Genomic DNA, 12,659 nt, shown 5'->3' on the forward strand with positions numbered 1-12,659 from the left:
AAAGTTATAATTATATTATACTACATGGATGATAAAATTTGTTTTTTTTCATAGATTTTAATTAAATTTATATGTGACTAAATATTTTACAATAAAAAATAAGATTAAAGAGTAATTAATAAAAAAAATCGCCGGGTGTGTAAATATATTTACTAATAAATCTGTATTCTATATAAATTATTCCATGTAATTGCTAATATATTATGTATAATTTAATGTTGACCTATTCGACGAAACTTCAGTTAAATATTAAATAGATGAATTATCATTTTATTACTCCAATATTAACACAAAGAACGACGATGCAAAAGGAATATTACAGCACTGCCATAATCATAATTTCGAAACATCGAGTATTATTATACCGTCCGTACTAATAAGTAAAATCCGTTATTTCGTTATTAATAAAAGAAAAAGACGCGAAATATATTTCAAAAATTTGTAGATATTAAATCTAGGTAATTGCTCGCACAGAGTTGTAAAAGAATGTCACAATCCGAGCATTGCCCATTGCTCGCGTAAATCAATAAATTATTGCAGGCTTAATAAAAAACCGATAATATAAAAAAAAAGTCCAACAATTTCAAAACATGTTAACCTACAATTTGTTGCAAAATTTGAAATCAATTTTTATCGAGTAAAAATATCAAAAAGCTATAAGTAATCAAATTAAAAGCTTTCAAATAGTTTTAAAATATCAATTCAGAGTTTGATAATATTCAGGTATTTGAAAATTTTAAAGTTCGAAAAGTGATGTAACTTTTATGTATAATTTAGTATTAGCCATTCGACGAAGCTTCAGTTAAATATTAAATAGATGAATTATCATTTCGTTATTTCAATATTAATACAAAAAGTGACGATGTATTTTTGTTTTCAAACTTAAACTTTAAACGTAAAAATTCGAACTCTTTATTATTAAATATTAAATACTATTCTTGGATCGTTCTTGGATCGTTCAAATAAATTTACATGGAAAGAATAAAATATTTGCATAATGTGGAACGGAAGTCTAAGACATAATTAAAAAGTACAGACATAGGAACAAAGCATAACAGATTTCAATCAGCAGCTGTGTATTCTGATGGATTGAAATCTATCATTCCCTGTTCCTATTTTCTGTGCTTTTCAATTATGTTTCAGGCTTCAAATTTTAATAATGCATACAGGAAATACAACTTTCGAACAGAAGCTGTTCGTAACTCTGTCAGAATGACAGCGTTATTGAGCGTTCAATAATTTTTGACATCGCGAAGAAATAACGGCCCGTAAATAGCGACTTACAGTGTGAATTGGCTGACCGGCTCACGTATCGCGACGAAAACACAATTTAGTCGGCGCCAGAAACTTTCAGCGGTCAGGAACGGGTTGTTATTCGACGTTTTGTCACGAAAAAAGGCAGTGGGGGGGGGAGGGAGGGTAGGTGGAGACGAAGCGGCGAACGAGCTGTTTTGCTACCAGGAAGAAAACAGGACGTATTGAAAGCGGAGTGAGTGGCGCCAAGTTGCTCCACAAATTTTCTCGAATGAAATTTCGTTCTCAAACTGTTCAAAACACGCGGAGAATCAAAGAATTGCACCGTTTGTTTCTCGCAATGATTCGATCTTACTGCGGTGAGAATTACGTAATCCCTTCAGCGTGTATGGCCGCAATGAATTTCGCTTTCGAAATAGCGTCGGAAACAAGGAGATAATAATTTCTCGCGAATCCAATTTCCGGGGTCAACCGACCAGAAGTGTCGAGATCGTGGCAAGAAATGGTGTTCTCTTGTCGTACGCGAAACTGGCGATTATAGCTTTTTATCTCGCAGTTACGTCGATTCAGCACCTCGTTGTGGTCGGACTCCGCGAGTACTTTTTTTCGCTTCACGTCCTTTCTCGCGCCTCGTATCTTCCGTCCGTGTCCGACAATGGCCTGTTTAAACGGCGCAACCGCAGACTCGAAACCTCTGTTTACATTGTGGTACAGGTGAGAACGCTTAACAATTAAATTCTAACAGTAACAAAGGTCGTGGAAAGTAAGTTCTACTGAGCGCGTTTTGAAAAAATGCATGAAAGATAATATTTTTCCTAATGCAAAAAGGATATAATCGTGTAATTGTTTTAATTAACTTTAAAAATTTTAGAACAGAAGAGAGGAGAACAAATATTCTATCTATTATTTTAAATTATTACTATTAAAATGTTATTTAACTATGTATTTGGGATAGCTTGTGTCATAAATAAAATTTTTAATAAACTGATCTTAACATTTTTACTTTTCCGCGTGTATATTAGCAAACATTTCACGTTGTAATAATAAAAATTACATTTCTGCACGTCTAATTGAATTTAATAATTGAATAGAGCAGAAAATTGAAGAAAGACTGGTCTGCTTTTCTTTGAATTACTTCGACTTTCCATCTTTTCGTTCTTTCTTTCTTTATGTACCTTTTATTAACGTTAAGGTATATGCTAACAAGCTAAAGATGAAAGCCTTAATTTTTATTTGCGACTGTAAAAACATCTGATGGATAATAAGGAGGCAAAAACATCTTTTGCCAATTATAGCATACAAACTGTATGACTTATATTATTCGCTGATGGAAAGCTTGCTGTAGATCCGACGATTAAGCCCTCAATTAAGCTAATGAAAAGACTTTCAAAATACTTCCTTAATATGGCATTTCGATCTCCCCGGAAAAAAACACGCAAATTAAACCAGTGCGGCCGAACTAGTTATCGAACCAAAGTTAAATAAACATTTTAATCCTATCGGGAACTTTTCGCGATTTTCAAAAGTGAATTATTGCTCAGTTGCTGGACACATTTACTGTACTAAAAAGTATTTATTAGTATTTATTCGTATAGATACAGAGGTAACAATCTATCTTGCATAATAAAATAAAATAAAATAAAATAATCATTGAAGATCACAAGATTAAATTTTTACGGAATATTTATAGAATACGATTATTATTGCAAGATTTTTCTTTTTTAAAATTTAGCTTTGACATTTTGTAATCTAATTACAGATTTAACAGACTCAATATAAAGCCAATATGAACTCAATATCTTACAGACTCTAATAAAAGAATGGTTTTGCTAGAATATTTAAAAATTCAAGTAGATACAGATCTGAAAATAATTTTATCGGTCTACCGAAATGATTATGTAGGGCGTTCGAATTGCATTCTTAGAATAGAAAAACTTTTTATAATATTACTCATCATGTTTGAGTTTTTTTACATAATTATTTTGACAGTCCATTAAATTATTTTCAGATCTGCATCTACCTGAATTGTATCAAAATTTAGATGCTTCTCAGCAAAATCATTTATTCTGTGTGTATCTATAATTCTATACAGATTATTATATTTAAAATAATTTATTACGCGATTACAATGTTTCTTTTTTTTATCAATTCCCATTTTCTATCGATTATTTGTATATTTTTTTTGATATTTTTCAAATTTAAATTTTACGATTAACGTCTCAAAAGAGGAGGAAATGCAGAAAATTCGTATAAATAGCTAGAATATATGGGTCCATTTCGCGCTGTGTGCCGTTGACATTTAACACGCGAATATCCTCGCGGATCTGGCTAGGATGAGCCCGTCAGTCGTAATATGACGTGTGTTCCTCGATGACGTTGATTTACGGCGTCTCTCAACAAAGTCGAAGAAGAGGTTGGCAATTGGGCCGACTCTGTTACGTGGACGGCTCGTAAATTCTCCGTACGAACGGTTTCTTCACCAATGAAAACGTGGGTGGCAACGAAAAAAGCACGCGTTTGACCGGGATGTTAGCTGTCAAATTTGCAGATTGCGCCCGTCCAAATTAGCCGCAAAAAAAAATTCTCAGCGCACACGCCTGGACAATTTATAACTCAGTTCGTTTGAAGACACTCCTTCACGCTTTCCGATCACGAATTTTCATCGAACGCGAGAATCCCCTGCTTTCTCCGTTAGCGCCATTTAACGTTTCATTAATCGCTTTTGGTTTATTATTTATGTGCATTCGTTTTACGTGTTACTAACCTCGTTTTTTTCATTCACACGTTATCGATAAAGTAACGATTTATTTAATATTCGTCTCCATTCGATAAGCAACTTACAATTTATACGATATAACGACGAGGAAGCAATTTTTATGCGCAGTTTGACATATTCTTGAATTTTAACGTTCATAAACAAAGATTAAAGATTTGTTTAGTTATTTCTCTATAAATAGCGAATAATGCTTTTCTGTTATTTTAACATCGTCGCTTCAATGCCCCTAAGACTGAATTTTCTCTTATAGAATTTGAGCGAGAATTTCTGGCGCGATCTGTGCGCTTCGATCTCTTGATATATATTCATAATAAATTTCTTTACAAGGGACATAAAAATTCCTGAAGCAATATACTTTGACTCTACGACATTCATAACAAAGCATTTGCTCAATAATGTCATAATGTCGAAAGTCGACTTTTAAAGTGTCTGCCAGCGATGATCTCGTAAAGTTGCTCGTGCGTATAATGCATCCAACAAATGATCATTGCTCAATGATTCAGAACCGCAAAATGGTCTTTGCTTTGCTATTTATCGGCATTTACAACTGCATCACGTGTTTAGGTTTTATAGACATATTTATTTTCGGTGTAAAAAATCTCCTTTAGAACGGCAGGTTATCGATTTAAACAAAATCGATTCCGTTGATTTCCGAAATAAGTTTGTATTATGGAAATGGCAGTTTTGCCGAAATATCTATATCTAGACATAGATCTGAAAATAATTTTGTTGGATCAAAATAAATAAATGTAAATGCTTATCAGAGCCAACACAAGTTGTTAAAATATGTGAAAATTTATTTATTACAGTATCTTAACAAATTGTGTTAACTCTAATAGGTATCATACATTTATTGATTCATTCTAATATGATAATCTAATAATTTGCGAATCAAAATAATTATGTAAGACTTTTAAATTGATTACTAAAAAGACTTTTTGTAACATTGCTCATCATGCTTGGTATTTCTACGTACCTGTTTTGATGGTTCAACAAAATTATTTTCAGATCTATATCTAACTTTTAGATATTTTATTGTTTTCCCGAGTGAAATTGTTTTTCCACATAGAACTTGCTTGAATGTTTACATCAATGTGTGATATAGCAAAAAAATAATATTACGAGTCGTATTTGAGAATATCTTCTCCCATAATCAAAATATTTTTCAAAAAATACTTCGACCGTTACATTTAAGTCTTGGATTTTTATTAGATAATAAAAATTCCTATGTTTTTTTTACAGTTAATTGTCAAGAAATATTTCACGTGGTGCGCTTAACGTAACTAAAACACCATCAGTACGAATTTGGTACGGCTACCATCTACCTTAGCGTAGCTTTCTAATCACACGAAACCTGCCTATGCCACTTGTCTACTGGTCCGCATAATACAAAGCTCCCTCAAATTTGAGGAACTCCAAACGACACACTTAATTGCGTGCATTTATCACAAAATGTTTGCTCCACTTGTATAGGCCTCCTACGACGTATTTCTAGGTCTGTGCGACGCATGCTCTACTGATTGTAAAAGGCGACATTACATGCTGTCTTCACGCTAATATCAATCGAGGATCACAGAAAAAGAAAAGAAAAAAAATAAAGAAACGCAACATGGTCGGAGGAGAAAAACCTCGTCGGCTGAATACTCTTCTACAGCTCCCCTAAACGACCTTCTGTCGCAGGAAAAGTTACAACGAGATTTTCATGGAAGGGAGGATATATGTATATATATATATATATATTTTTTTTTTTAGCAAAAAGTGGATTGGGAAACACGTTTAACTAAGTAGTCGTCGACAATCGGTGAGCACTTCAATCTTGCGAACAAACGAAAACGTGAAAAGAACAAAGAGAGAACAGACTGAATAAAACAGAAGAAGAAAAAGAGGGATGTGTATAGATAAAACAGACGGAGAAGACGAGAGAAGAACAGGCGGACCCTTAATTCCTACCTCCAGGGCGGGCGCTTTAGCCTGAAACACAAACGGCAAACCTGAAAAGAAATTCCGGAAGGATACCGGGCGGCGGAAACTCGAGCTCGAGTTTTTACACGAAGGAATTAAGTCCTCGTTTTAAGCGAATTAATTCCCCCCTTTCCCGATGCAAACGCAAAAGTCTGTACAATCGACGTTAATGTAATCTACCATCCACTTTTTCTTTCATTGGTCCCCCCACGATTACATGTCGTCAATTAATAATCATCCCTTTAAACAGCTATAAAAGATGACAGGAGAAAAATTAATATAAAGAAGAAGAAACGGGAACAAAGATGATGCAAAGGTGGAAGGAATAGTGTATGAGGAAGAAGTATTTAGGCAACAAGATGCAACAAGATGCCGCGCAATCGAGAGGTAGCAGAGGACTCTCGTATAAACTCGCATAAAGTGAATTTTATTTTGAGATCGCCCTACAAAAAAATCACAAATTAATCCGATAGTAAATTATACATAATGCAATGCTCGAAACGTTTAATATTAAAAAGTAATATTAAAAAGCTTTTTTAAAATCGATTGCCTTCTTTTTCTTTCCTGTTAAAGGTTTCATTTGGAAAGATTGTTTTTATTGATACGTTAAAAAAGTAATTGCATATTACTAAAAATATGTAGCAGAAATTACTTTTTATATTGCATTTTTGGTTGAACAAATTTTAAATTTGATTTTACCGAAATATTTTGGTTTTATTAATTCATGGAATATTTCTTTAATTTTCGATGTATTTTTCACTAAACTAAATTTCTTATAAAAAACGATTTCTCAGTAATGCGATTCGAGCCGAAAGAAATGAAGTGTTCGCCGTCGACAATCGTTTGTTATAGTTTGTTATAGTTGTAAATATTATTCGACATTGTTTTTCGACAAAAAGTTAATTTTCAAAGGGAAAGTCAATACATTGAATGTAAAATCCATTCACGCGGGAATGGTGTCAGAGAGACGGCATCATCGGAGCAAAAATAATCATCTGGATAGTTAACAGTGCTCGCGCTGTTTTCGATTAATCGTGCCGTCGGATGCATCGGGATTTTTATTGAATGAGAGAGAGAGAGAGAGAGAGAGAGAGAGAGAGAGAGAAAGGAAGAGAGAACGAAACAGATAGGCGAAAAATGAGATACAATGAGAATGGCGAATGGTCGGGACAATGTAGAACGCGAGATAGGGATGGTGTAATTGTTATCGGTTTCTCTCTTTTGGCGTTCTCTCGTGTGTGCAAGCCTGGCAAAATGTGTGTCAACTAACGTCAGCTGTTGCTTGAGGCCATTCCAGCTAAACGGGTCCACCAAGAGATTACGGACTTTAGTCAAAATCTCTGCGCTCATTTGTCTCGTCTTACAGATACTGCGCTGCATTCCGCTTCCGGTGCACGTGCGAATAAGCGTTTTCCGTTTGCGCTTTCACGTTTATCGTCGAGAACATTTCGGGCTTGCACAAAGCGGTTGATATCGCGACGTTTGTGATATTACGAGCTTCTTATGAATACGACAATCTTACGAATACTATACGATTATTGATACGATTATGTTTATTTTATCATCAAGTTCAATTTTGCTTGTGATAACAATTATTTCTAGTCAATTTATTTTCAGAAAATAGAGATATAATTTTAATACGTAATGAAAAATTAATTTTTGAAAATAAATTTCAGGAAAGAAATAATCGCTGTTAAATCTATGGTATCAAATTTTATCTAAGTCGCCACTGTTCAAACAATAGATAAATTTGGCACTATATATTGTCGAATTTATCCATTGTTTTCATTAAAAATAACGATATATTGAGTAGGAGTAGTGGCAACTTAAATTAAGTTGACACTATAGATTTAATAGTAATAAACCTGCTTTTTTTTTTTATTAATTACGCGAGTAATTTTATTTCAATAATATATTTATGTTTAATTATTTAGGTATTTAGAATTAGACAATTCGCTGACGAAGCTTATGTTCTAAATAATTGTCTGTAGAAAGAAATTCATGAAAGAAATTTATCAAAGTTTTATCAAATCATGCATGGTTGCTACACCACTACAAGCTCGCGTCCAATCGCTTTGTTTGTATCGATTCCGTCGGCGATAATCTTCCGATTGCCCGATTAATTATGTCCGTTCTATGTCTTAGCGCAACATAATGAAAACGTGTCAACGCTCGCGAGGCTTTGTTTTTCCGATTAATAGCCGATTATCAGACGGCGATCGCGGCGTGATTGATTATCGCACCGTTTCCATTTAACCACACGCGTTCTTCGATTTAATTAAAAACTCATTCGAGTACCTCGTGTCTCGGTAGCCGCAGCTCGCTCTGCGGTCGCGTGCACCGGAAGCGAGAGATAATTGTTCGCGAGAATTAGTAGAAATCGAGAAATGTCTCACCTGCAACCTGTAGTTGGGATCCTGCGTCGCTGCATGAGCCGCGAGGAAAGGGTCGTAGTAAACGCTGCAAAAAATAAAAACCACCAATGAGTTATGAACGGTTTATCCGCTTGTCCGCCACTGCATCCGTGGGGAGATTACTGAATTTCTGACTTTACGATTTTCTCTGTAAAGTGTAATTAACGTTACAATTCCCGCCATCAATTATTTTTATTTAAAAAGATTAAATATCTTTCGTTTGTATACAAATATTCCCTTTAAAAAAAAAAATAACGTATTTTGCAAATTCGACATTTGCCCATATTTTTCACGCTAAATATTTAGAAAGACTTTAATATTGAATACAATAGGGACATTCGGTTAAAAGCTGTCACTTAAAAAAAAAAAAAAAAAAAAAAAACCTTTAATCTTCCGATTCAATAATGTACAACGCACGTTTAATAGACGTCACATATTAAACATTGCGTTCGTTCGAGAATAAAATTGAAAATTTATTTCTGGAATACGATAATCCGCGCTTTATAGGATAATGGAGGACGACAGAGGCGATAAACTTTGTCCTCCCCCGACTATGCGAACGAAGTTTGTTTTATGCGCGAAGATCATAAATTATGCCGAGGAAAAGGTTGATTGCTTTATATTGCATCCGCACAGTAGCATTCGCAATGGAATTAGTTTTACAAGTAGCTCGCTTCTATTATCTCCGTTGGGAAAGATCGTTGTTAAAAGTCTATTTAACTTGAGTAAGTAATAATCTTGTTTTAAAAAGGCATGGAGAAAAAAAATTTGTCGACTTTATGGAATGCGAATTCGCGGTTCGTTTTGACTGTACCCTGTCAGGAATGAAGAAAGTTACGAAAGCACTATTACAGCACACATACGCATTTCGTAAAGTGCGAGCGTAATTTCAGGAGTAAATTCAACATACCGGTAATGATAAAAAAGTGCGCACAAACATTCGTCCTGTTCAACTTTGTTTAAGATTCTTTAATATTGCCTTCAGAGTCATGAAAAAATAAGTAATAAAAAAATGATTATTATTTGAAATATGTATATCTGGCAAATGTTTATCAGAATAAAACTGTGCGTTACATATCTCTTGCCTTGTCAATATTGAATTCAGTAAAAATATACAAATATACTTGTACGTACATTTCCTGTGTAATAAATTTTCGTTAAGTGTAATCATTTATCGACAACATTTTGCATCCCTATATATTATCATTGCAAATATAAATTATCATCGAATTGCGTGTGTCGGAAACTATCGATTGCTTTTATAAAAAAAATAAATTTCCCAAAACGTCATAAAAGTATTTACAAATAGACAATATAAGATATTTGAGGTCAGAACAACAAATACAAGATCCAATATATGCCAAAATTTACTGAAACTCAAAGAAACTATCGGAACTCGAAAACAAATCAGATAGAATAAATATATTTGTGTTTGAGCTATTTCTATCAACCGTTTTCTCTCTGTAAACAAAATTCATTCCTGAAATTATACGAACGTTTTACGAAGTATAACTTTATATTGATTTTGAAAAAAAAAAAGATTTGTTTCTGCCTGGTGTGACGTTGCACAAATTCGAGATAAAATATAAGTCATTTTCTTCTCTATAATCTGCTTCAGGTTATAAATTAAACAACACGGTCTTTACATTAAAATTCATAACGAATGTATATATATACATACATATATACATATATATGTATATACATACACACAATATATATAGATATTGGACTTGACAAATCCGATTTCGCGGCCGGGGTGTGCATCGATGTAACAGGCTCCGAAGATTGATTTTCGTCCGTATTCAAATTTTTCATTCCTGCCAACGCCATGTCCAATTTCATAACGTTAAAATGAACGAACGATTGACGTTCGACGCGAATGCTTGCTCCTAAAAATTCGGAATGATAAAAAGTTAAAAAAAAAAAAAAAAAGATAAAGTGTCTACATTCTACAACGATTTTTAATCTTCGACAAAAAAATGCGCGCGATCATCGCGACATGACCGACAAAACGCGATGATCCAACAGTCGCGTTTTAATCTTCTAATCAGTCAAAGAGCAGTTGGATGAAATGAAATTTTTTTTTTTTTTCCGGGTACCACCTCTTTGATCATCCTCGGCAGAGAAGCAATGGAGCGTCCTCCGTTTTTCCGCTTGTTCAAAGTCTCCATTTAGCGAAAAACGAGCGAGTCGCGGACGCTCTTTCGCAAATTATAATCCGCATTGTGCGCGGAAGGGGCGTTTGTAGGAAATAGGTTTTGGGAAGGTGGACATGCAGTGTGCAAACGCATGTGAGATTGACAGGCAAAGCCTTAACGAGCGGCGCGTGCAAACTCATTGCAGCGAGTAATTCCCCCCAATTATTTTCGATATTACTCGATGATCTTCGACGCATGATGAAGTGATGGAGTGTATATACTCAACGATACTCCCACATTCAGTCGCAATATAGTTTAAATGATCGTCATCGAGCTGCGAGTTAAAGTTGTTTACACCAACAGTCATTGATATTTGCAGAAAATTAAATTTTCGGTACGTGGCTAAAATTTGGAAAAACAATTATAAAGAGAATGTGATCGCCGATTATCGAAAATGTAATTTGTACTTAAGAAAAAGTGAAAAGAAGGACCCTCCAATCAGATTAGATCTAAATAAAAAGTTTATTTATCGTAAATACTATTAAAGATAAATAACATAATTAGTTCGAGAACGCGATTTAACGTTTGAATTCGCGGAGTTAAACTTTATTGCATGGGAGAACTAGTGGCATATAAATCACGCTAACTACGTAAGTACCGATCGTTAAGAAGAAAAAGACCATCGCGAAAAAGTCCTTCGAAACTTTAATGATGCACGCACCTCTTCCACACCCTGGCTACGTAAATTAATTATCGTCGTTATACCATACGTCTATTTTGATCGTTCAATGAACCTTCGCGAAAGTTTCGTAACAGGAAAGTATTTTCGAGGTGCGCTCTTGATTACTCGCTGCAAGAAAAAATTCACCAAGAAGGAAAAAGGATACGTACAAAAAATATCAAACAAGCTGCAGAATATAGATATTTTTTAAAATGATTAGTCGAGATCATACAGAAGTGCTCCTGTAGAGATATATATTTTGTTAATGGTTTATCGGTGTTTTATTGAAAATGCATGGAAACAGTGCAGTGACAACTCGAATTATCACATTGCATGAAAAGAACGGTTTTGCTAGAATATCTAAAAATTTAGCTAGATACAGAACTGAAGATATAATTTCGTTCGGACTATCAAAATAATTATGTAGAACGCTCTTAAAATAGTTATTAGAATGTCAAAACTTCTCGCAGTATCGTCATCAACGCTTAAACGTTCTACATACACAATTATTTTGATAATCCAATAAAATTATTTCCATATCTATTTAAATTTTTAGAACTTCGACAAAATCATTCTTTCCGATATCTCCCATCAATTCGTGATTGTCTTAATTCTTTTGCCAAGGCATAATTTTTCACCTTTTCACTATCGTGTTTCACAAGATTTCCGCAAAAAAAATATAAGTGAGAATAAAGTAAAGACAAAATTGTCCTTTGTTGAACCCTGAAGAGGTTCTTAAAACGTCATAATAAAATTTGCACGAAAAAGTAAATTTTTATTGTTTAAAAAATGATGTATAGGTACCCATCATGTATTCATGCCTTGACAGAAGGGTTGAATTATCGCAAAGTGATGTAATTAAATTTAATTAAAAACGCCGATTAGAATGCCACTTAACAGAGTACAGGAATACCTCCATCCGGTTAGACGTCGGTTAGACGCAACCTGACCTGGACCGATACTTACGCGGGTGCGAAGGGATGTAGGGCCGTAGCCGCAGCTGCAGCTGCAAGTTGCCCCGGATTCCTGGCCAGTGCCAAGGCAGCCGCGCTGGTTGGGAAAGTCGCCCTCGCTGCTCCTACTCGGCCACGTTGTATGGCAACTCCTCTAAGTGCCGCAGCTGTAACAACACACACGCGACACGCGCGCACATGCACAATTACACAAGATTGCCTACCTTGAAGACTTATGTTGTTATCGAACACTCCGTGGGACTCCAGGTTGCCTCCTCGAGGAACCGCGGCGCACATCGACAGCCGGCGAGACGAGGTTTGCAACTTGATTTTATATCCGGTTACGAGACTTAGGAATGATATGCCTGGGAATTGACTCATCGGACATTTCACTGTCGCGAGGGAATTTGTGGAATAATAATTTCTTGAATATCAAGA

At 34.7% G+C, this 12,659-nt stretch overlaps 1 protein-coding gene across 6 annotated transcripts in view; it reads right to left on the reverse strand.

The window, feature by feature from the left end:
* Positions 1-12,659, reverse strand: part of LOC108750610 (RNA binding protein fox-1 homolog 2-like) — a 304,555-nt gene that overhangs the window by 10,821 nt on the left and 281,075 nt on the right. For 2 of the 6 annotated variants that reach the window (XM_018490163.1, XM_018490160.1), the window contains 3 exons: positions 12,235-12,388; positions 8,389-8,452; positions 7,263-7,289 (listed from right to left, as the gene is read on the reverse strand). In XM_018490163.1, the coding sequence (XP_018345665.1) occupies positions 7,263-7,289; positions 8,389-8,452; positions 12,235-12,388 (245 nt within the window). Of the gene's footprint in view, positions 1-5,980; positions 6,002-7,262; positions 7,290-8,388; positions 8,453-12,234; positions 12,389-12,659 lie in introns of all 6 variants that reach the window. The other 4 variants (XM_018490161.1, XM_018490164.1, XM_018490162.1 and 1 more) reach the window with 4 other exon arrangements.

This window comes from Trachymyrmex septentrionalis, unplaced genomic scaffold (assembly GCF_001594115.1).
Source record: "Trachymyrmex septentrionalis isolate Tsep2-gDNA-1 unplaced genomic scaffold, Tsep1.0 scaffold37, whole genome shotgun sequence".
Taxonomy (NCBI): Eukaryota; Metazoa; Arthropoda; class Insecta; order Hymenoptera; family Formicidae; genus Trachymyrmex; species Trachymyrmex septentrionalis.